The sequence below is a fragment of the Lynx rufus genome, unplaced genomic scaffold (assembly GCF_022079265.1).
Source record: "Lynx rufus isolate CCGP_SWC_20201006 ecotype Redwood Valley unplaced genomic scaffold, mLynRuf1.p SCAF_3, whole genome shotgun sequence".
NCBI classification, from domain to species: domain Eukaryota; kingdom Metazoa; phylum Chordata; class Mammalia; order Carnivora; family Felidae; genus Lynx; species Lynx rufus.
In genome coordinates this window covers 35,673,302-35,700,089 of record NW_025814845.1, presented here as the reverse complement: position 1 = coordinate 35,700,089, position 26,788 = coordinate 35,673,302, and the positions used below count along the sequence as shown (strand labels likewise).

At 35.7% G+C, this 26,788-nt stretch overlaps 1 protein-coding gene across 1 annotated transcript in view; it reads left to right on the top strand.

The window, feature by feature from the left end:
- The window catches only part of GABRG1 (gamma-aminobutyric acid type A receptor subunit gamma1), a 67,386-nt gene that overhangs the window by 21,951 nt on the left and 18,647 nt on the right, over window positions 1-26,788 (top strand). The window contains exons 3-5 of the mRNA XM_047091749.1: window positions 2,362-2,429; window positions 24,643-24,863; window positions 25,739-25,821. Of these exons, the coding sequence (XP_046947705.1) occupies window positions 2,362-2,429; window positions 24,643-24,863; window positions 25,739-25,821 (372 nt within the window). The remainder of the gene's footprint in view (window positions 1-2,361; window positions 2,430-24,642; window positions 24,864-25,738; window positions 25,822-26,788) is intronic.

Genomic DNA, 26,788 nt, shown 5'->3' with positions numbered 1-26,788 from the left:
GAGATGTCTTCAGGAATCTTATTTCTTGGCATAGACAATGTTCAGCCCTTGCTATCATGCAGTAAAGAGATGTTTAGTGTTTGTTGATTTATCAGATGAGCTGAAAAATAATCTAATTAAATAAGTTTGAACGTTGCCCTTAATTGCTTTAACTGGCAATATATATACTTACATATGGAACAAATCAACCTTTTTTTTATTAATTGGGTTTCATAAAATCCATTAGTGTAAATCTGGCCAAAATTATCTTAATTTTGTATGATATTTATTGGCTTCATTTCATAGTCAAAAATAAATGGCAAATCATCTCAGAAGTCATCAGGCTTGCTTTATAAAGCCTTCTATAAATCATGTGACCTTACATTTATACAAAATATAATTATTGGCTAGCAGATTGAATAACACAGTCATGTATTGTACAGGTCTACAGACCTATAGTTTTGCATACTAAATCTACTTTTAGCAAATCTCATTTATCTTTCTAGTAAGGAAATATATATGCCACCTACTAAAATCTTTATTTGAGGAAAAACAAACTATGTAAATGTTATTATGTTTTTCTAAGTGTAGTTTAGTTTTAATCACAAATGGTAAAATTTAACATTGTTTCAAAATTCTCTAGGCACTGTTTTTGCCAAATGCCTCAAGTATTCCATTGAATCTTGCTGGCGTGGGAGACCCTCTAGCTTGGAAGTTTCCAATACAGGGGCCTTGGAGCTGGATAGAGACACTGACAGGTGGACTCAGCTATGTGTTAGAGGTGGATGTGTGTCCTGAGAGGTTGAACATAGTGTCAGAATTGTAAGAATGATAAATATTAGGCCAGAAATGGGAAATCAGATAAAATTTAGCAAGGGGAGCTGAGTAAATATTACTAAACATGCCGCTTTGGTATAGAAACTTTCAATCTACAAGGTGTTTTTTTTCTGTTTTCTTTTGTTTGCATCATCTCTCTATAAATCTCTGTGAGGTATCTAATAGGTTTTCTTCTTGAAATGGTTTTCTTCTTATCTACTTTGTGAACCCCTTACATTCACTCCTCAACAAGTATTGGCTAAATCAATAAATGAACCCTTTATGTTTTATTTAGTAGGATAAGGAGAATAAAAGAAACTATGTGACAATGTTTTTCATGGCAAACAAAAAAGCACAATTAAATATGGTGGCATTGCAGGTGTTTATTTAATCATGTCATTTGACAACATTTAAAAGGCTGACCTGCACTACACATTTTGATAGAATATAAAAACAATGATATACAGTATATACCATTTAAGACCAACTGGAAAGACAGAAATGGTTATGTATGAAACACAATAGATGAACTCTATAGTGACATCTCTACAATATACTCTGTGAAAGTTAGATAAAAATACACCTAACTCTGGGGCACCTGGGTGGCTCAGTCGGTTGAGCGTCCGACTTCGGCTCAGGTCATGATCTCACAGTCTGTGAGTTCGAGCTCCGCATCGGGCTCTGTGCTGATGGCTCAGAGCCTGGAGCCTGCTTCCGATTCTGTGTCTCCCTCTCTCTCTGTCCCTTCCCTGCTCATGCTCTGTCTCTCTCTGTCTCAAAAATAAATAAAAACATAAAAAAAATACACCTAACTCTGGAGCCAACTTAAACAACCTAAAGGAATGTTGTTAACATGGGAGAAAGAAGTAACAGCAAATATTTATGAAGCTCCCCATAAGAATCAGACCTGAACGTAGATGCTTGACAGACATTATCTCTTTAATCCTCAGAACCATGCTTCAAGTCCATTGTGTGCTAGAACATGCTTATATTCGCTCACAATAGCTACTTGATATTGTCCCAAGTCTGCTTTCAGCAACTTCCCATTGGTATCCTTAAATGAGTCTCTGTGGGAATAGTCACCCATGGATATCTGTAAGAACGATAAATCAAGGCTTCCTCCCCACCCACTACTGGAGCAAGGCTGTTGTTAAACATTTACCAGCACACCATTGATATGCATTAAGTAGGATTATTTTATATTTAGCTTCTAATACCCATTCCAATTCTAAAATCCTATAATATTGCAGAAAGCAAATTATCTAGCAATTTTTATTGAATTAACTTTGTTAATTTTAATGAATGATTTAAATATTTATAACACTTTTAGGTTGTACATTAAAATATTTTAGTTAAAAGTGTTAATTTTTACATACATAATTGATTAGTAAACTGAAAAGGTGTTTGTGTTTTTGTAATGGGCTATGTTTCCTCATTTTCTAATGAGGGATATTTTATTATTTAAATGGTAAATGTTATTATTTATGAAGATTTATTAAAGCTAAAATTTCTTTAACACAACTTCTGATCTTACCTTTGACCACTCCTTGTGTTGGTATTTTGCAGTGAGGCCCACAGTAATTGAAACTGATGTTTATGTAAACAGCATTGGACCAGTTGACCCCATAAATATGGTGAGTAATGAATATTAAATAATTGTCTGCCATAGAGTTCTTGAGTATATACCTTCACAAAAAAATGGTTATGTGACTAATTCTGATAGCTAATTCTGAATGAGCTCAGGGCAACTTGTGAAATTACTGTGTGCCAGGTTCAGGGACTAGAGCTAGAATATTCCATATCTATGACTGTGTAGTCTGTTATTCCGAAATGCTGTGTTTGGTAGGAGCGATGCCAAGGCATAAAAAATTATCTGTAGAAATCTGGAAAGAGAACCAGAAGGACTGAAGGGAAAACAGAGAAGAAAAGGACTTATTGGGAGAGTGGAGAGCACACACAGAGTCATGGAGAAATGAAACAACCTAACAGGATCAGGGGAACTTCCAGCAGTTTGATAACACTGGAACATAAGGTGATATGTGAGGAAGTGAGGCTGAAAGATGCTTAAGGTCTTTATTAAAGATAGTCTTCCAAGCCATAACAGAAGGCTGTGTGTTGCATGAATTATATCCACTTGGATCAGAGAAATGACTGGAAGCTTTTCATCAGGAGGGTATCATAGGTGGATGTATATTTTAATAGATCACCATTATAACAGTGTAGAAGATGGGTAAGACCAGTTAAGAGAGTTAGACCACTTGAGAGGTTGCTTTAATCTGGGCAACAGATCTTCTATTCTGGGGCAATCTAAAATTCATATTCTGAGGGAGTAGGGCTTAGGGTTTTAACATATAAATTTTAGGGTGACACAATTCAGCCCATAACACCACCTAAAGATAATTCTTAAGACTGCTGATTTACTCTCTTACTTCATTTATCCATTAGTACAACAGTCAAATCATGTCTTTATTATAGATCTTAACCACTTTTTTATCTGAATAACCATCATGCCTAACAATTGCCTGTGTCTGCTGATTCCTACAGTATTACTGTGAGCCCCAGGTTTTCTCTCACTTAATATGATGTTCACGCAATTGTCATTAGCTTTCACAGCTGCCTGCATTGACTACTGTACTGACAGTATTTTGGCCACACCATAACTGACATCCTTGTCTCCTTGTTGCAAATGAATATGAATTGGCTGTGGAAAGAAGTTGAATGTGAGAATCCGAAATGAGGAGCTAACTCTCAGGAAAAAGAGCTAGAACAAGTATTTGTCAGAAATTAGCTAAACCTCTGAGAGATGGGAAAAACAATCTTAAAGAGAAGGAAAGAAGGAATAAATATCAGACCGTAAGGAACACATACATTGAAAGACCTGAAAAATGAAGTTGAGGTAGTAAATGAAACATCAAAGCTGGCAACAAAAAGAAGATAAAACAGTGGCAAAGAAACCAAGGAAAAAGGAAGCTCTAATAAGTTTTTGAGTATTAGCTCTGCCCAAATCGAATTCCTAAACAAATAGTTGATTTTTGTAAAGATGAAGCATTCTATATACTTGTGTGTATCAACATTATGTAAATTTGATTACCAAAATGCTCATTTTCTCCTTAGGAGAATCTTACATAATGTTTAATTCTAATTAACCAATGCTTAAAGAAAACAACCCTACTGCAGTTTATGGAAGGCTACGTTTTCTGAACTGTGTGTGTTTTGTCTTGGGCTCTTGTTTTCAATTTGTTGAATTCATTTTAAAAATGTGGTCATTGGGGCGCCTGGGTGGCTCAGTCGGTTAAGCGTCTGACTTCGGTTCAGGTCATGATCTCACGGTCCGTGGGTTCGAGCCCCGCGTCGGGCTCTGTGCTGACAGCTCAGAGCCTGGAGCCTGCTTCAGATTCTGTGTCTCCCTCTCTCTCTGACCCTCCCCCATTCATGCTCTGTCTCTCTCTGTCTCAAATAAACATTAAAAAAAATTAAAAAAAATAAATATTTAAAAATGTGGTCATTAAAATAAAGAGAAATAGGATTTAAGGCTTTGTTAGTATTCCAGAGATGTTTTGACAAGAATGGCTACTGAGACTGAGGGTTGATGGGGGGTGGGAGGGAGGGGAAGGTGGGTGATGGGTATTGAGGAGGGCACCTTTTGGGATGAGCACTGGGTGTTGTATGGAAACCAATTTGTCAATAAATTTCATATATATATATATATATATATATATATATATATATATAAATAAATAAAAAAGAATGGCTACTGAGAGGCTTCTATAGTGTTTTTGTGTATAAAAGTTTCATAGGATTAAAGATTTAGTTTTCCCAGTAGGGCAAACTACACACTTGTAACCCTGGCCAGTGATAGTTTTTTAAAAAGCTAATTAAATGAAGTTGCTATTTAAACTGGTGATACTAAAAGCACATACGAGGGAAAAAAAAAAAAAAACACATGGAATAATTGATAATGTTTATTAAAAGGGAAACATTGTCATACTGAGGATTAATAAGAAGCAGTTTACCTGGAAGTCTGTTTTAACTAAACAATGCAGGAAAATTAGAATTCAGTTTTCATAAAATGAACAAAATTTCTTTGAATGTGAGTGTCACTGAGCAAGCAGACTTGAGTGTAATTAAGCAAGTAGGAGGAGAGGGTGTTCTTTTTTTCCCCCTGTTAACTACTCACAAATTTAAGTTACTGGTAAGGAACAAAATTAATGTAATAGTTTAATGGTTTTATTTGTTTTAATTAGCCAAAATTTGGTTTCATGTACAACGGTTATTTCTTTTTCAGCTTGGCTATATAAAATGGTATCTCTGTAAATTACTGAGAAGACCTAAAACATTATTCTACAGTAAGATATATTTTTCCTTTTTTTTTTTCATGGTTAGATTAATGGTTTCAATTTCGGTTTCACTATCAAAACTTAGGATATTCAGTAATTGACCACTGAAGAAATTAGTCAATAAATAGATTATTTCTATAGTTTATATTTAAATTCAAAATGAGTAACAGAGGCATTAATGAAGACTGAACAAAAATAAAGTAACTTGGATAAAGGCTGTTCAACTACTTGTGCTCTAATTAAAACTCTGAGTAATTTATGAGCACAACAGTGTATAAAATTGTTGAATCACTATATTGTACACTTGAAACTAATATAACACCATATATTAACTATACTGGAGTTAAAATTTAAAAAAAAAACCTGAATAATAATAAACAACCTTAAAAAGAAAGAGAACAAAAACATACAATTGGAATTAAAGGAAAAATAATGTTAAAAGAGGTTATTAGCCTGGAATTAAAATGTGTTTTAACCTCTTCATTTTGGGGGCTTTGGGAAAATTATGAGTTGTTACTCTTCTGAATAAATATCTCAGGATAATGTAACAATACCAGCTTACCCTCTGATAACTAAGACAGCATTCAACACATGTAGCAATTCTCTGACTCAAATGGAAATCACTAAGAGTTCTAGGCAATCCAGGATGACGTTATGGGTATCTAACAGGAGGGTAAGCACAAGGGGAATAAGTACAGAAACAGTCATAGGTGAAAATTCCAGGTATAGTTTGGAGGGAAAGACCAAGCAGGCACTGCACCAGGCGGTGGAGATGGGCTGGGGAATTGCGCAGGCAGGCACCATGATCTCCCTGGAAAACAAGCTCACCTTTTTCACTGAGGACCACTCCCACATCTTCACCTTTGGCGGATACAACCTCCAACCCCTGTGGCGACTCTATCTTTGGTCTGGCCCCCATGGCGAGTGACACGGACCAGAAGCCCTCCGCTGCCATCCTGTGTGGCAATGGGCCTGGCTACAAGGTGGTAGGGCGTGAGTAAGAGAATGTTTCCATAGTGGATTATACTCACAACAAACACCAGGCTCAATCTGCCGTGCCCCTGTGCCCTTAGACCCATGGCAGGGAAGATGTAGCGGTCTTCGCCAAGGGCCCCACCTGCTGCATGGCAATCATAAGCAGAACTACTTTCCCCACACAATGGTTTATGTAGCCTGCGTCGGTAACAACCACGACCACTGTGCTTTGGCGAGCTGGAGAAGCAGATCCTCTCCAAGCCTCCTGCTCCTTCTGCTGGTCCTGCTCCCCTGGGCATTTTATTTTGAAGGCCCAGGGCCTGGGCCCCCACCAGCCTGTGACAGATGGCCAGTCTTCCTCTCTCAGTGCTGCCCACTGCCTGGGAGACCACACCTCAAGAACCCGGTAGGCGGGAGGCTTCACAGCCTCTACAGCTGCCAGGAAGAGGACCCAGGAAACCAAAGACTGCTGCCTGCCTCACTCTCCTTTGGAATTTTTCACTGGGGCCAGACCAGTTCCTGGCCTCCAGCTTTTGCTCCCCTCCCTCCCTGCTGCCCCTTTGACCAACAGAGTAGGTTTCTCTTGGGTAGTCAGAGAATACAGACTGCAGAAATTCTCAAAGCATCTTATATTCCTAGCAAACATATTTCTCCAGACCTGGAAGCCCTGGAGATCCCATGGAACATTTCGGATCTGACCTTTCCACTCCCCTCACCTCTAGAACCACCAGGTCTCACCATACTCATGTCCCAACCTGCAGGGAAGAGAAAATCCTTCTCTGCAGGATGGGCAGTTTGCTCCCTCACTTTCCAAGGCCCAGGGATGAGTGAACTCCTGGGACTGGCCATCCAACCCCAGAGTGGCAGGGCTGGGAAGAGCAGCCTGGAGAAGCAGGCACTGCCCAGCTCTTAACATGCATGCCCACTCCTCTCTGAAGCGACACTCGTGTTTGGAATGGCAGTAATTTATTTTCTCTTTTTGGTGTTGGTTAAAAGGGAATACAAACCATTTAAATAAAACTTTCCAAATATTTCTGAGGCAAAAAAAAAAAAAAAGGAAAGAAAATTACAGGTATAATTTGGATGTGACTTTACTTATAGAAACCGGTGCATCCTTATATAGTTCAATATTAAGAGATAACCGAGATTAGTATTTTGATACCCTGGGCCAGAGAAACAGACTCAACATGGATGGACCTAGAGGGTAGGGCCTTAAGGCTAAGAAAAATAAGTCAGTCAGAGAAAGAGAAATATCACATGATTTCACTTGCATGTGGAATTCGAGAACAAAACAAATGAGCCAAGGAAAAAAAGAAGAGGAAGACAAAGCAAGAAACAAACTCTTACTACAGAGAACAAACTGAACAGAATTTAAATAAAAACTTAAAAAAAATATAGGTAAAGAATGAGGTCCTAGTTCATGTGTGAAAAACTTACTTTATATCATTCTAACTGCCAGAGTAGTACATCACACAGTCTTAGGATATAGAGCTGAAGCTGAATAGATTCTTCCTGCATTAAATGGAGATTGGTCTTGGTAATGGAGACAGAGCGGAGGAGTAAGGGCACCCGTCCTGAGGAGTGCGAGTTAGAAAGTAGCTAGAGCGCCAGCCAGACTGGATTGCAAAATAACTACCTGCTGGAGATGACTACAAGGGGGTGAGCAGGACACAAACAGAGTTGAGTAAACTTAGCAAGAATCAGGATGCTTTCTTTCTGATCAGTATAGACATATTTAAAAATAATGCTCCCTTACAGACTCCTTTTACCAGAAAAGGAAAATCCAAATGTTCCCCATAAAAGAAAAAAAAAATACTCTTAAACAAAAGTATATGTGGAACCACAAAAGTAATAAACATGATTCATTATGGACCAGAAATAAGGGATTTTCCCAGCAATCAAATTTTGTTCTACTCATTTAAGTGGAACAGCCAAGTATCAAATGTGTGTATCGAGGGGGGAGAGGGGGTTGAGGAGTTAGGGATTATAGTTAATAATCTATGTGAAAATGGTGAGAGCTAACTTTTAAGTCTTTCATTACTTTATCTTATCAGACTTATTTTTGATAATAAACTCCCCATGCATATAACTTGTGTCTAAACATTCTAAATATATTGAGAAAGCTGGTGCTCAGATAGAGCTTTTTCTTGAAGAATTTCTTCCACTGCAAGGAATATATTTCTTCAGTATGTTTCATGCAATTGGTGCTAATATTCAACCGATTTACTCTCCTTCTCTCTCTCTCATTCCCTCTCTTTTTTGTCCCTGTTGCTTCTAGATTCCAGGAGATAATGCTTTAGGCATAGCTTCAACATATCAAAGAAACCCTGTTTATTCCTTTTGCTATATTAACAGGAATTAGTCACTCCTTGCCAAGTACATTAAGTTGAGGAATTATGAAACTGAAACAACAAAAGCATAGAAACAAGATACATATATTTGTATTTGGATAATTGACCTGGATATGCTAATGGAGAGGAAGATAAAGGGTTTTTGTTTTTTTGGCCATGACGAACTAACGTACTTGAAGAAATGTATTTATATTTAACAATTTTAAGTTTATTTGTTTGGTTTGTACGATATTTTAAGGCTTGTTTCCATGGTTTTAATTTTTTAAATTCTGCATATTATGTTAATTTTTTGGCATTTGTTAGTCTAAAATCTATTTATTTTCACAAGCTTTGTCTTAAAAACAATATAAAATTTAGGAACTTTTTGATTGAACACTAGTAAATATAAAATTATAAACGAACAAATGTTATTCTCATCTTTATGCTTCTTTGATCCAGTGTGCTCATTTGCCCCATAAGTAAGAAGTTTAAGCTCTAACATTAAGAAATTAAATTAATAGCTGAAATCTAAAAGTTGTTAAAATAATATTATTATTATTTGATGTAAACAAATACATTTTCATTTTTATTTTGTGGTTTTGTTTATCATGCATTTATTTCCTGCCTGTGTTATGACAGTTGGTGCATTGGCTACTAAGTTATAAAAGATAAGACCGTCTTCCTTCAGAGAAGCATAAATCCTAATGGAGAAGATGGCTAAAAAATGCAAATCAGATCAATACAGAAGGGGGAGTACCCAAAAGAATGCTGTGTATGAACCCATATGTATTTAAGTTACAAATGGTGACCTTATACTATTTATGTATGTATGTGTGTATGTATTTGTTTATTGTTATTTATTTATTTTTGAGAGAGAGAGAGAGAGAGCAGGGGAGGAGCACAGAGCAAGGGGGCTTTATGTACATAGTATTACCAAATGCTACAATATTATATATATTGTTTTATAACTTTGCATATTTGCACTTATTATATCATGACTGTTATTCCATTAATTATTTTTTAAATACCATTAAATGTCGCATAATATTTGGGAATGTATTTGTGCCATAATATATTAATAATCCATTATTTAACATTTGGAATGTTCCCACTTTATTGTGATTAAGGAGGTGCATATTTTGAATTCTTTTCTAATGATATGCCTCATGGTAGAGACTCTGGGCTAGTTACAATTTGAGTCCTTTATGAATTAGTAAATATAGAATGTTGTAGAATGTGCCTGTACTTCTTGGTAGTTCTGGCCTCAAGCTAGGCTTTAAGAGGGAAAGTTCTGGCAGAATGAGGGTCTAGATAGTATGTTTCAACTTGTGACTTTCACACATGTGATTAAAAGCTGGTTTTGGCCTTGCTTTCTTCTTCCCAGCTGCTCTAATGCACTTTTTCATTTGTTATGGTAGATTCAAACATACCTCTGGATTCCTCCTTTTTTCACCCCTTTGTTTAAAACTGAATTATTTGAGTAATTTGGTACCTACCAAGGGCTTTCAATACTGAACCCAAAGTTAACAGGCAACCACTTGAAAAAAATTGTTTTGTATCTCAATATAAAATGTATTTATAGGAGGAGAGTGATATGTGTTAATGCTTTGCTAATAATATAAAAACATAACCAAATAATAAACGTCTAGGAAAAGGCAGTTTTGTACATGTAGTGGTACTTTAGCATGGCCTATGTTAACTTCAAGGGGTTACTATTTCCTCATTTTAGAAGATTACTTTCTAAAATTGTGTAGAGGTACATATTTTAGTTGAATGTTAAAAACCATACTTCTCTTAAATACACACACACACAAGTTCTGCTATGCTGTTTAATAAAGGGAGCTTGTATTTAGAAAGATGGCAGTCTACATGGTTCAGTTTGAGAGAAAACTACACAGATCTTCCCATTTGTAGATATCAACTCCAAAGTGTGTCCAAATGTCCTAAGCTTCTGCAATTAAAGATCTATTATTCTGTATAGCAAGGGTGTCTCTCTTTCTTTCATTTTCTTATTTTCTTCGACTTTTTTCTTCCCTATGCAAAAGCCTAGTCAATATAGGATAGAAATGCATTGAGGAAGGGCTAGAATCTTGGCAATATTTTCCAACCCTGTATTACTGAAACTGTATAGAAATACATTTTTTAAAGAAAAATCCAAATTCTCAGCCATTGTTCCAAGAGACTTCGGTTAAGTAATTCATGACAGGGATCTGGAATCAGAAATTTGAAGTGTTCTTCAAAGACTTCTAGTCAACCAGGTTTGGCAGCCACAGGCTGAAGCCATATCCAACAATCAGAAATCAAATGGGATTAAATGAAAGTAACAAAAACACCTACGGAAGTATTTTTATGGGAGGAAGCGTCATTGAAAGACGACACGTCCATTTCAGTCTTTATCCTAGCTTATGTTTAAAAATTTTGGGGCGCCTGGGTGGCGCAGTCGGTTAAGCGTCCGACTTCAGCCAGGTCACGATCTCGCGGTCCGCCAGTTCGAGCCCCGCGTCGGGCTCTGGGCTGATGGCTCAGAGCCTGGAGCCTGTTTCCGATTCTGTGTCTCCCTCTCTCTCTGCCCCTCCCCCGTTCATGCTCTGTCTCTCTCTGTCCCAAAAATAAAAAAAAAAAAAAAAAAAAAAACCTTGAAAAAAAAATTTTAAAGTTAATTTCTAACATTTATAACATTCTCATGATCAACAATGTTCTCATGATCACTGGACTTTAGAGCTCAGAAAGATCATACTAATGATCTTGCCTTGTGCCCTCATTTTTCCAGTGACACAGAATAAGTGACTTGGTCAGCATTATATTCTAGAAAGTCACAGCTTTGGGACTGTAGTATGATTTCCTGATTCCATCCAGCCAGTGTTCTTTACAACGACTTCTCACTGCAATATACCCTTTCAGTATCAGTATCCATTCTGTTATCTAACATGTATTTAAAATTGTGCATATAATTAAAAGAAATGCCTTATCTCTTATTCAATGTGTTATTTGTTCATTTTTTAGTAGAAAGGATTTTAATAAAATACTAAAGCTTTAGGTCTTAAATTGGCAGTGAATATGAACTAACATCAATTGCTCTACAATTTAATTAAAATGTGAAAGAGGAAAAACTTGTATAAATGTCTTGACATTTGATGTTTTGCAAAATGGAAATTATGGCAAATTTCTATAATGGGAATTCTGCAAATTATGTGCTAAGCCTTGGATTTTCTAATAACACTCAGCTTTGTGATATGCACAATTATACCCAAACTATTGAGGTGAACACTGGAAGTCAGTGCTTCTAAAACAGTACACACAATGCCATTCTAGCAGCATACGACAGTGTCAGAAAATTCATTTTCTGCATTAAGAATATGGACAATGGAAATAATCTATAAAGTGGTAATTAATATAAATAATTTAAGACATGAGACATGTAGATTCTTTCTAAATACAGTATTCCATCTTGCTTAGATAGGAAGAATAATTCTTACAGCAAGAAATGCTTTTTTCAGCTTTATTGAGGTGTAATTGACAAAAATGTATATATTTAAGGTGCACCACTTGGTGTTTTGATATATACATACTTTGTGATCAGCATAATCAAGCTAATTGACATATCCATCACCTCAGAGTTACTTTTTTTCTTTTTCTTTTTTTCCTTTTCCTTTTCCTTTTTTCTTTTTCTTTTTCCTTTACTCTTTCCTTTTCTCTATGTGTGTGTGTGTATGTGTGTGTGTACGTGTTGAGAGCATTTAAGATCTATCCTTTTGGGGCACCAGGGTGGCTCAGTCCATTAAGTGTCTAATTCTTGGTTTCAGCTGAGGTCATGATCTCACAGTTTCATAAGTTCAACCCCTATGTGGGGCTCCTACAATGGCAGCAGAGGGCCTGCTTGCAATCCTCAGTCTCTCTCTCTGGCACTGCCCCACTTGCACTGTCTCTGTCTCTCTCAAAATAAATAAATAAACTTAAAAAAAGAGAAAGACCTATCCTCTTGGGTTGTCTGGGTGGCTCAGTCAGTTAAGTGTTCGTCTCTTGATTTGGGCTTAGGTCATGATCTCAGAGTTCCTGAGATGGAGCCCCATGTCAGGCTCTGCATTGATCGCCTGTAGCCTGCTTGGGATTCTCTCTCCCCTTCTATCTCTGCCCCTTCCCATCTTATGCTCACTCTCTCACTCTCTCAAAATAAATGAATAAACTTAAAACAAAATCTATCTTCTTAACAAATTTCAAGTATACTATTGTTAACGAATATATTTTTTAATACAGTGTAGTTACAGATGCAGGAATACTTGTCACACTCAGACCACAGACAAAAAATCTAGCCATCTAGCATTGAACCAATCAATGGCATTTTGCACATGTAGATGGAAAACAGATGGTTCATTGGTGATAGGGCTTCTCTAGGAAGCAGAGCCCTCATTTGAATACCAATCCTCTGTTGCAGGGAATTCCTTACCATGCTTTTAAATGTTTATTTTTGAGAGAGGAAGAGAGAGAGGGTGAGAGAAAGTGTGTGTGTGTGGGGGGGTGAGGGGCAGAGAGAGAGTGAGACACAGGATTCAAAGCAGGCCAAGCACTGACCGCAAAGAACAGAGAGCCTGATGCAGGGCTCAAACTCATGAGCTGTGAGATCATGACCTGAGCCAAAATTGGACAGTTAACCTACTGAGCCATCCAGGTGCCTCTACCATGCTTTTAAGAGTGCCCATGATTATTATTTCTTTCCAGATGTCATGATATATATTTATAGGTTTCCCATTTAGAATGTAACCTTCTCTCACATGTTGACCTATATTTGTATGACTTTAGTTTAGATCATAGACCTGTAACTATGAACTTAGCCATGAATTTATGAGATTTTGGCCTAATTCTTAAAGATTAATTCAAATGCATTGTAGACACCAGGGAGGATATATATATATATATATATATATATATATATATATATATATACATATATATATATATATATTTCATTTATTCCATGAACAACTATTTATTGTCTTTTATATGCCAGATGCTGTTTTTCAGCTTTGAGTTTACAAGTCTGATTCTGCTTTTTATTGTTTGTTGATTCATTTGTTTTGTTTTTTAGAGTCCACATCTAAGTGAAATCATATGGTATTTTGTCTTTCTCTGTCTGGCTTATTTCACTTAGTATACCTTTCAGTCCTACCCATATTGTCACAAATAGTAAGATTTCATCCTTTATATATGGCTAGGTAGCATTCCATAGTGTGTGTGTGTGTGTGTGTGTGTGTGTGTGTGTATGTGTTTGTATGTGTGTGTATACATATATATATATACATATGACATTTTATTCATTCATCATTCAATGACACAAGCTGCTTGTATATCTTGGCTATTGTAAATAATGCTGCAATAAGCATAGAGGTGCATATGTCTTTTCAAATTAGTGTTTTCATTTTCTTTGGGTAAATACCTAGGGGTGGAATTATGAGATCATATGGTATATCTATTTTTAATTTTTTGAAGAAGCGCCATGTTATTTCTACAGTGGCTATACCAATTTAGATTCTTGCCAACAATGTACAAGGGTGGGAGGTATATAGAGGTTGGACAAAACGAGTAAAGCGGAGTGGGAGATATAGTCTTCCAGTTTTGGAATGAATATGACATGGGAATAAAAGGTACTACATAGGGAATATAGTCAATGGTATTGTAATAGCATTGCATGGTGACAGAAGGTAGCTACACTTGTGTTGAGCATAGCAAATCATATACAGGCGTTAAATCATTATGTGGTATGCTTGCAATTAGTGTACTATTGTGTGTCAACTGTACTTCAATTAAAAAATACAAAAAATAAAAGAAGAATGCATGCTAAACAAGAGTTTAGGTTATAGTATTGGATAATCAAACACCCTTTGTCCTCATGGAGCTTACATTCTAGTTGGGGCAACACTATAAAATAAGTAAATATATAACATATTAAGTGATAACTAATAAAATATAGAGAAGTGAAGCAGAGCACTTGGTAGAGAGGGTCAGGATGGTGGGAAGGTTTTAGTGTACGCAGTATACAAGGGAAACATCACTCATTAGGTGACATTTGAATAGAAATCAACAGTGTTCAAGGACAAAGTCATGCAGATATCTAGAGAGTGCTTTGTCAGAGGCAATAGCAGGAATAAAGGCTCTGAGATGTGCATGGAACAGCAAGGAGAACAGTAGTGTTTGTAGTAAAATTAAGAAGGGTTAAAAGAGGTAGGAGAAGTTGTTGTAATTAAGGTTCAGATCATCTGGAATTCTAAATACATTTAAAGGTTGTAGCGTATTTATTTTTTTTTTTGTCTGAATGAGTGTGAGAATGTGATAGAAAAGTGTTGATCCACAGGAGTGATAATGATATGACTTAATGTTTTCAGTGAGACCACTATCCTTCTGAATGAAGGACTAAGTATAAGAGAACAGTTGTGGAAGCAGGGAAATTAGTTACAAGTAATTGCAATAATTAAGGAAAAAGTTTATGGTGAAGCAAATCAGAAGTTACCAGATCCTGGAAGTAATTTGAAAATGGTGATTCCAGGGTATTTTGATAGACCAGATGTGGAGTTTTAGAGAAAAAGAGGAGTCAAGTATAACTCCAAGATTTTTTTACTTTAACTCAGAAGGATAAAGTTGTCACTTGATGAGATGGAAAAAAGATACAAGATTTTTTGTTTTGTTTTGTAGGATAATGGAGATCAAGAGTTCTGTTTTGAAACTTTAAACATGAGGTGTCTATTAACCAATCCAGATGAAAATGTTAAGGAGGCAGTTACACATACATGTTGGGATTTCCGGGGAAGCAGCTGTATATGGAATGTAGCTTTTGCAATTTTCAGGCGATATACGTGATACTTACAGTCACGAGATTGGATGAGATTACCTTGGGAGTAAAGAGAAGGGAACAGAGTGGTGCTAAACTAGGGCACGGCATTGCTCAGGCAGATTAAAGATGTAGAGGGACTAGCAAAGGAGACGGAGAAAGAGTGACCACTGAAATAGGAAAAAAAACAACTCAACTGGTGTCCCAGGTTTTGAGTGGGCCAGATGTTTCATGAAACAGAAACTGATTAACTGATTCAAATTCTGCAAATGAGCTAATAATATGAATATTTAGAATAAATTAGCTTTCCAGAAGCTAGAGACTTTTTCCGACTTGGAATATTGGTATTAGAACTGGCAGTCTCTATACATGAAGAAATTTCTTCAAAAATAAAACTATGTCTATAAAATGTTCACATCTTCCAGAGGAGGCATTGCATGGCTGTGTCTTATAATCCCTGTAAATTGGAATGTTTGCAAAAGCCCTGTTGCCCCCTTTTTTTTTTTTTTTTTAAATTTTTTTTTCAACGTTTTTTTTTTATTTATTTTTGGGACAGAGAGAGACAGAGCATGAATGGGGGAGGGGCAGAGAGAGAGGGAGACAGAGAATCGGAAACAGGCTCCAGGCTCTGAGCCATCAGCCCAGAGCCCGACGCGGGGCTCGAACTCACGGACCGCGAGATCGTGACCTGGCTGAAGTCGGACGCTTAACCGACTGCGCCACCCAGGCGCCCCCCTGTTGCCCCCTTTTAAAAATGCTGAGAAGAGGGTGCCTGGGTGGCTCAGTTGGTTAGGCATCCAAATCTCAGTTTCCGCTCAGGTCATGAGCTCACAGTTCTGTGCGTTTGAGCCTTGCATCAGGCTCTGCACTGATGGTGTGGAGCCTACTTGGGATTCTTTCTCTCCCTCTCTCTGCCTCTTTCTCTCTCAAAATAAATAAATAAATAAAATTTTAAAAAATAAAAATGCTATGAAGTCTTTCCTTTATTATTATGACCATAATATTATAGTATGCTTACCATGTGTGAAATCATTGTTTTAAGTAATTTACATTAAATATTAGCAAGAACCTTATGTACTAAACTCTGTATTATCCCGATTCAAGAGGAGGAAAGAGAGCCATAAAGAGCTGAGAAATTTGGAGTACCTGGATGGCTCAGTCAATTAAATGCATCTAACTCCTGATTTTGGCTGGAGTCATGATCTCATGAATGTGAGAGTGAGCCCTGCGTTAGGCTGGGCCCTGGGTGTGGAGGTTGATTGAGATTCTCTCTCTCTCCTTCTGCCCCCCGCCCCAGCTCACACGCGTGTGCGCGCGCACACACACACACACACACACACTTCCTCTCTCTCAGACAAACAAGCAAAAAAGAAAAAAGAAAGAAAAGAAAAAAAAAAAGAAAAGAAAAAGCTGAGAAATTTACTTAAGGTCAACTAAAAATTATTATATTCAGAATTCAAGCCCTAGAAGTCTTCCCCAAAGTGCCATTCACCCCACAATCACTACACCAAATTGCCCCTTTTTAAATGCAGTCTCACCTCATGGGTTCAGAATAGTCCAGTTATGCATACTGAAAATAATTTGGGTTTCTCTTGACTATATATCAGATTCCTCACTTGGCTGCTTTTTCTCCAGCCATTTATGTTTCTGTTTTGGTGCTCAATGCAGTGCTATAGTGAATCTGGAGAGTCTTTCTTTTGCCTTCCAGATTGTCTTTGTATCTCACTTCAGCTCTCTGTGTGGCAGACATGTCTGTTCCTCTCTCTTTTATATCCATCTCAGAAAAACGTGGTGATGTTAAACATCGTTTTGATGCCTATGCATTGGGGAAGTTCCTATATTTTTTCAAGAAATTGTCCTTCCATGTGATATTTGGTATCAGTTGCTCATAATTTTGATAAAATTTCACAAGACATGCATAACTATGGAAGGTTGAATTCACAAATTTATAAATGTTTAGGGGACCTTATTGTTTAAAGATCTGAAGTAATGGATTGCTCATGGTGTTCTGATAGAAGGAGATATTGACATGTCCAGAACTTTTCTTGTCCTACCAGTAGATGCCCTGGAAGAGGACAGTCCATACTTATCCTCCTATGAATGTTGCAGGGAATAGGCAATATTGTATGTTTGATCCCATGCAGTAACCTTAATGTAGGTAACATTTTGGAATTACTCTGCAAATAATCATGTATCTTATTTTGGGAGACCTCCAGTTGAACACTAGAATTTCAAATTTCATTATCTTTATGCACTACCAAAATTGAATCTGAAAACTTAACAAATGAATATCTGTATGGAAAAAAATGGTAATCTATATTTTCTGGAACATATTTTGTGTTTGAAAGGACCAATAAATAATTCTCCCATTTTTATCCCTCTGCATGGATTCTGAATCTACTGACAAATATTCATAGAAGACAGGCAAATGGAGATAAAATAAACAAAAAAAAAACCCAAATTTCTCCTACTAGTAATTAAAATGGGGCTGTAGAATAGGGTTGGGAAAGTGAGACTCAAATCGCTTTGACGGCACTCCTGTGCACCTACCTGACTCCCACCTTCCGGTAAGATTTTGAGACATTTCATTCAGATCAAGTTCAGGGTGCAGCACATGAAAAAGAGATTAGAACTTATTAATAAATGATTTTTAATGTACCCGATTTAGTCAGTTAAGAAATATGGAACAAACTTCTCTGAGAGGTAGAGTGAGTAAGAGATGGGACAAAAAGGAGAGTGTAGATTTATATAGAAAACATGAGTTGAGGAAATGTGATTCTTCCTACCACAAAAACTAGTTATTGTAATTTATCTAGCAAATAAACACATGCATAATTTTTGTTAAGGCCTCCTGAATCCATGAATATCCCACTCCTACTGCTATAACTGTATAACAATGGTCTATTTTATGTGTCAAGTTGGCTCTTGTATAGTACCCAGATATTTGTCTAGATGTTGCTGTGAAGGTACCTCTTAGATGTGACTGACACTGAGATTAGTAGACTTTGGGTAAATCAGCTCATGCTTTGTAATGTGGTTGGGCTTCATTCAATCAGATAAGGCTTTAGGAGAAAGGACTGAGGTCCCTCAAGGAAGAAGAGATTCTGCCACCAGGCTGACTCTGATTCAAGACTGAAACATCGACTCTTCTCTGTTTCTTCAGCCTGCTGGCCTGCTTTGCCAGTTTTTGCCTTGAAAGAGCCCAGAATTTCATCAGTTACTACCTTTAAGTAAATCTATCGATCCTTTCTGGCTATCTCTCTGTCTGTCCAACCATCCATTGACCCATCCATCCATCTTAAGGAGTCTGTTTCTCTGGAGAACCCTGACTGAAACAGGTTCATAAGGGTTGTAAGGATCTTTCCCATGCCAGATTATTGGTTATTTATTATATACATCTAGAATCTAACTCTTTCTTTACTAGTATATATTATACATTTTTTAAGGAGTGGGAATTTTGTTTTATTTGTATCCTTTGTAGGGTCTAGCTGTCTGTGATCATATTAAGATTGATGTCTTACTCTTTGAAATTGTACATCGAATATTACAGAATAAATATTTCGCAGGAAATGTATGATTAAGCATGATGCATAAAATTAACACACGGAGTATTAGGGCTTTCAGTTCATAACACTCAGTTGAGTAGTACATGGGGATGGAGTGGTGTCTAGGTTCCAAGTCAATTATTGGTAATTGTTGTCAAAAACTCTTACAGATGTAGAATTTTCTGTGTGTCTGAGGTATGCACATTTCCTGATGGACACAAAATACACTACTTCTTTCATTGTATATGACTTAAATTTTTTTCCCCATTATGCCCTACACTTTACTACCTCTTTACTTCCTCCCCACTTCTGTTATTCGACCCCAGCATGTATCTGAATCTTCATATATCCTTCAGTGTTTGGGTAAAATACTACTTCTGTCATGAAGTCTTCCTCAAATTTCCCTAGCTGAAAATCACCTCTACTATCTCCATTTCTCTTTATCTGTACGTTTCCTAAGTTTTATTAATTTCTAATTTTTTTATTTTTTGTATATAGTATATTCATAACAGGAAGGCTCTATTTTCATCTTTGTAAACCCAGAACAATATAGAAGTAACTTAATCACTGAAAAATATTTTTAAAAAGTTAATCGGTGAATGCACATGATGTTATGTTCTTTTGAAAATCTACCTTTAGAGTCATAAAAATAAGAGCCCAAAGGGTTGGTAACAGAACCCAGGATTCATGTCTACTTTTTGATTCTCTCTCAGTATATTTCTGGATGACTTCAATGATTTATCATGACATATCCTCTTTGTTCCTTATCTCTTTTTCTAGTTGAAAAATAGAATAGCACCAAGCTTTATACTTAACCATATTGTGATAGTATTAAGAATTGGTGTTTTTATAATAACTGAGCAAAGTGGAGCAGCTACCTATGAACTTTTACCACTAAAGCTATTTGTACTGTGGATTAGCTATGCCTGTACCTTTTGTCTACATGTCTGTAGCCTTCACATCTAATATATTGATAACCATTATTTGGCCCAGTATAGTACTATTTTGACCACGGGAATAGATGGTTTAGGGAGAGATTAATGCCAAGGTGTGAAGACCAGATCAGGATCAAACAAACTTCATGATGAAATTATACACCTACATTAGTTACGTAGGTCTGCATTTTGTGTGAAGTTTCTTCCATTACTAGGACAATAGTATTGAAGACTAGTACTTTTAATTGTGAGACACAGTGCATAACTGCAAGTCTGGCCATGTGGTAAGAAGACTACAAGACATATACTTTCATCAACTATGCTTTGATTTGATTGAGTTAAAAATAAAATGACTCACTTCTTCGCCTTTATTCATGAATGCTGTTTTCTCAGCTAACTTGCAAGGAAAAAAGTAAGTCTCATAATGTACATTGGATCTCAAATGTTAAATGTACTGTGCCTTATTTCAAATTGTTTATCCTAGAAGCTATTGTACTTGTCCTGAGTGAATGGACATTCCTTTTCATGTTTTTTTTTTTTTTTTTTTTTACTTATTTATTATCCAGTTAATTATAGCTTCTAAATAAGAACATGAAGAACAATAACACAGTTTGATCACTTTCTGGAAGTTATACTAATACAAATGAGTAAACGAAATTGGATTTTTCGATTACATATAAAGTAGCAGAAACTTTAATGACCTTCTTATCTCAGTGAGGCACTTATTAAGGATTAGCAGTTTAAAAGAGCTTGAAAGTATTAGCATCTGCAACGGGTTTAGGAAGGTTGGATTATCAAGACATATGCTCTGTATCTTTCTCTTCTTGGTCCTCGCTTGAGGGAATAATTATGAGTAGAAAAATTTTCCCATTTCCCCCAAGACTCTCTCCTGGGAGAGTTTACTCTTTAGAAATCATAACTCTTTCAATGGCAATTAGCAGTTTTATCAACAGGTATTCTAAAGAAGATCCTGTCAGCTGCTAAGCAGGATTTTCAGCTGCTTGCTAAATCCCACCCCTAGACATGTTAGTTCTCAAGTGCAGCCTTTAATGCCCTGTTAGTTAGGAATACTGCAGCCAAGTATATATCAGGTAGCATGATGTCCCCTTTACCAACCAATGTCGGAGCTTTGCGAAGCCATAGTCCTGGCAGGAATGTAAGCCTTCTCCGTTATCTTAAGCAGTTTATACTGTTTGATTCCATACAAAAATCAAAATAATTCTGGCACATAATGTTATTAAATACTCTTTTTTAGATCCACCAGAGAAGAGACATGAGCATTCTTCTATTTGCATTTGCTATTAAAACCAGAAACCATGTCATTAACACAAGTTACACTCTTAGACTCTGAGTGGTTAATTATTTGTGTCAGTCGAAGAGGCAGCTTCGATAAGTCATAATTTATTCTAAAGAAAAGACATCTGGCCTGAGAAGCAGGAGGTCAGAATAGGGGTTAAAGATAACTGTTGTAAAGCTGGCCAAGAATTTTCCACAAGATTTAGGGAGAAAGTACCACTGATAATGTCTGGAAGGACCCATTTTCGCCGCCCACCCCCAATAATGCATGCCTAATCCATTCATATTCCTTAGTGAGATGATTAAGCATCTACAGAGTAAATATACTTCAGTATTATGTATTATGAGATATGTCTTGCGTTACAACTCAGCTTGAGTTATGAACATCAGCAAGTTTGTGGCTATGGAAGGTACTTGGCTGCAAAAGAAACTTCAGCCTATATTCCACAGTGCAATTTGATCCTGTGCCATTCCATACTCAGTTGGAAACAACTAAATCTCAGTCATCTCTCCCTCTCTAAATTTCTCTGGCAACCTCATGGCAATCAAAACTATGTGAAGGGGAGATCATGATGTGAGTGTTTTTGTGCCTAAGGACTTCAAATCTTCACATCCATGCAAAACAATTGACTGGCTAGATGCTAGATGATACTAGACGCTAAATATATGGGTAGAGTATTGAATGATCACATATTACATCATTATATGGACAAATTATCCTGAGTAATTTATCTATATTTCTTAACCCCTTTATAAAGAACATTTCAACTGGGATTGTGATGCCTCCTGCTTTGGTCTTCTTCAAAATTCCTTTGGCTATTCGGGGCCTTTTGTGGTTCCATATGAATTTTAGGATTGCTTGTTCTAGTTTCGAGAAGAATGCTGGTGCAATTTTGATTGGGATTGCATTGAATGTGTAGATAGCTTTGGGTAGTATTGACATTTTGACAATATTTATTTTTCCAATCCATGACCAGGGAATGTCTTTCCATTTCTTTAAATCTTCTTCAATTACCTTCATAAGCTTTCTATAGTTTTCAGCATACAGATCCTTTACATCTTTGGTTAGATTTATTCCTAGGTATTTTATGCTTCTTGGTGCAATTGTGAATGGGATCAGTTTCTTTATTTGTCTTTCTGTTGCTTCATTGTTAGTGTATAAGAATGCAACTGATTTCTGTACATTGATTTTGTATCCTGCAACTTTGCTGAATTCATGTATCAGTTCTAGCAGACTTTTGGTGGAGTCTATCGGATTTTCCATGTATAATATCATGTCATCTGCAAAAAGCGAAAGCTTGACTTCATCTTTGCCAATTTTGATGCCTTTGATTTCCTTTTGTTGTCTGATTGCTGATGCTAGAACTTCCAGCACTATGTTAAACAAACTGTGTAATGTTTAGGCCCCTGTTGGATTTTAAATACAGTAAGACCTTGGATTGCAAGTAACTTGTTCTGTGAGTGTTCTGCAAGACAAGAAAACATTTCTAATAAATTTTAACTTGACAAACGAGCGATGTCCTGCAATACGAATGGTACGTGATGTCAAACATCACAGGATCACAACTGATCCAATGGTTCTTGAAATTTGCTTTGATATACAGGTGCTTTGGATTATCAGCATGCTTCCAGAATGAATATGCTCACAAACCAAGGTTTTATTTTAACTATTAATATGTACGTGCCTTCCCCAAATTGCAACACTGTTCATCTAAAATAGATAAGATGATGGTAGTTAAGGTGGTTAAGGGTACAAACTTGTAGTAAGTAGTAAATAAGCCATAGACGTCAAATGTACAATATAATTAATATAGACAATAATGTACCATAATTATGTAATATGATAAATATTGCTACATTGGCAATCTTTGACAGTACAGAAATATATCAAAGTAACTTTACGTATGCTGTATGCTGTATGCTGTATGCCTTCAGATCATACAATGATGGGGGCACCTGGGTGGCTCAGTCAATTGAGCGTCTGACTTTGGCTTGGTTCATGATCTCGCGGTCTGTGAGCTCGAGCCTCGCGTAGGCCTCTGTGCTGGCAGTTCGGAGCCTGGAGCCTGCTTCGAATTCTGTGTCTCCCTCCTTCTCTCTCTGCCCCTCCCCCGCTCATGCTCTCTCTCTCTCTCTCTCTCTCTCTCTCTCTCTGTCAAAAATAAATAAACATTAAAAAAATTTTAAATTATACAATGTTACGTGTCAAATTTATTCAATGAATAAAAATAAAACGCCAAAATACATAAAATAAGGTTTTCCTTTCTATTCTATATTCCTTATCTATTCTATTTCCTCTATATTCTAGTCAAGTAAATTATACTTATAAATATTCTGCTGGGAATTAGGATTTGATACAACTTTCCTAATAACAAGTTAACTCCTAGTCTCTGTACTTATTATTCTCTCTACCTTTTTAAAAAACCTTCATTCAATTGGTCAAACTCCTAATTACACTTCTCTTTCTTACACTAAACATGTCCGTCCATGTAAATTGGCCAATTGCTAGCCTTACATCGAGAGTGAGCAACCAATCTCTCCCACAACAAGTAATTCATATACTATTTCATATTTTTCAATTTACTCTTTTCTGTCTCTCTTAATATCAAAGTTGTACACATACATAATCACTTTCCTCAACAGCATCGATAATTACCGCATTCTTATTCATTAATTTTATCAAATCAATTTTCGTGCTTATAATATGGCAGACATTTTGTCAGGATACAAAGGTAGGTAATACCTAATCACTTCCTCCAGGGTTCTCTCATAACCCTGGAATTTCTTATCTACAGTCACTTGCTGATAATGGGCACAGCCTGTGCTCTAATACCAGCACCCATCAGGCTCCACTATGACCACCATTATGTATGGTTGTCGTGGATGTGGATTTTGGATTCAGCCTGTGGTGATTCAGTCTCCTTATCATTTGCTTATTACCTCTGTGATGTGTGGAGAATTATTTTACTTCTATATTGCTCAGTAAATGCGACCTAAAAATAAAAGTTATAGCAGTACCTATTTCACAGGGTTGCAGTAAGGATTTAATGACATGATACATACAAAACTCAACATACAGTGCTTGGCATGTTAAAAGCGCTTAATAAGGGTGTGTGTGTGTGCTTTGAAAATTTTGAGAACAGCGGATCTAAATAATTGTAATTAATTTTTTGGACAAAAGAAAATGTAAGGGGTTTTAGGTAATTTGGTATTTGTATCTTGATTTTGTATTTATTTGTGATTTTTTTAACTGATGCTCCATGTGAATGTCACAAAAATTGATACAATTGTTGACATTAAGGTAATTTGCTTTTATATTAAATGACTATATACTACATACTATAAAATCTTGAATAAAATTTACAAAACAATTATGAAGCCTCACTAGGAAGCAGTTATTACTAGAAATCTTGGACTTTATCTTATATGACTCAGGCAAATAATTAAAAATGAAAATTAAGGTAATGGCATATTTTTTATTTGAAAACACTGAGTTTCAGTGCTATTCACTTACAGAAATTTTATAATGTAAAAATGAAAACATCTAAAAAAAGTCTAAGTAGTGACTTTACTATATTATAAGTTGTTACCTTTCTTTTTATCTTTCAGGAATACACAATAGATATAATTTTTGCCCAAACCTGGTTTGATAGTCGTTTAAAATTCAATAGTACCATGAAAGTGCTTATGCTTAACAGTAATATGGTAGGAAAAATTTGGATTCCTGACACTTTCTTCAGAAACTCAAGAAAATCTGATGCACATTGGATAACAACTCCTAATCGTCTGCTTCGAATTTGGAATGATGGACGAGTTTTATATACTTTAAGGTAATACTGTTTTAAAAAATATAGCTGCTTTAATTTATTTTCCATACTAATATTTGGTCAAGTCATAAATTTTCCTTTTTCAGTATTACAAAGAAAGAAATATGGAGTTCCTTTCATACACTAAAATCTAAAATCACGGTATACTTTGGAAACTTTTTTTAAAGCTCAGAGTAACTAGCATATGAAAGGAATGAAAAGCAAACAAGAAAAATCTCTTGATTCCTCCCTCCTTCCCTCCCCAACTCTGCAACAAAAGAGGGTGTGGTGTGAGCATTATGTGTTTTAACCTATGGTGCAAATAGTTGAGATTTTCTCTAGGAGCCCAATCTATAAAATTTTCAATAATGTAATAAAGCATCCTTAAGAAAGGATTAAATGAAGTTTGATGTATATAAGATTCAAGTTTATTTAATTCATTGTCTTGAACATATCTTAACATATCTTATCAAGGATCATCCTAATCTTAAGAATCATCCTTAGTGAAAAGATGTTCATGAAAACTTAAGAGAAAACAATCACCTTACATAACCATGTATACTCAGTTAATTGTGTGTGAGTGTGTGTGTGTGTGTGTGTGTGTGTGTGTGCAATGTGTTTTTGTGATCCTGAAGTATAAAGTTTTAACCGTAAGCAGATTTACTGAAATGTATATAGTGGGAGCTTAATTGGCTGGAAAGGAAAATGTTAGAATTTTCATACTCACTTATGAATGTTACAATATTAACATTTAAATCTTTGAAGTATCATAATTATTATTATTTTCTAATATATCACAGACTGCTATTACAGGCCAAAATCATTCTTGAATATTAGACAAAGGATTTTTAATGCTTGAAATTATTTATTATTTAATATTTATTTTTTCATTTAAATAGATTGACAATTAATGCAGAATGTTATCTTCAGCTTCATAACTTTCCTATGGATGAACATTCCTGTCCGCTGGAATTTTCAAGCTGTAAGTGACAAAATGCATGATAAGTTCATAGAATTTTAGCCTCAGACCTGTTTATTTAAAAATGTAAAATAAAGTGAGATAAATGCAATTTATATAATTTTCTGAGGTGGGGATTATATTCTTCTCTCAGATAAAATAATTACAAATGACATATTTGTTTCTGGCTTTTGAATTAAAAAGTGACAATGAATGCATAGTAAATGTATATTTTATTATTTCATTCCTTACAAATTTTGATTTTATCCCAGTGCCTTTTCCTATTTTGATTAAATAAAGTAGTCCTGAAGATAGTGTTCAAATGTTTTAATACTCCCATGAATAAAATGTTGATTCAAATTTTATTCGTCTCCCTGAGGCAAGATTTAACTTTATTACATTGGATTTTAAAATATGTTTCAAAGATTGGTTTGGTGAATAATATTTACTACATGAATACTAAATCTTTGAGACTTTAATGAGTTGGAAAAGCCAAGGTAGAAATAAGTTTATTTTATTTGAAAGAAATATTGAAATACAGGGAAATGATTAGAACTAAGTAATTTTGATATAAAAATATTTTATTTCAAGAAAATAATTGTTACCTTTCTATATGAATATCAATTCTATATCATAATTACTGACATATTTACATATATATCTTATAAAAGGTTTTTCTAGACAATATATAAATGAGTAAGTCTTAAAAACGTGTAAAATGATTTTAAGAAATATTATTGCTTATATCCACAAATTGTCTAGTGCTATTTTCCTTCTATTGAAATTTGACTTCTTTGTATATTACATACTAAAATCTATTCACACTACATTTTATGTATTCACAAGTATTATCCTGCTTCTTCACTCACAAAAATCCCCAAATATCTCTTGTTGCTTTTATTGAATTTTCTTGACTTTTCTTAATGATTTGTGTCATATTAAAATATCCTTTGAGGGGCGCCTGGGTGGCGCAGTCGGTTAAGCGTCCGAC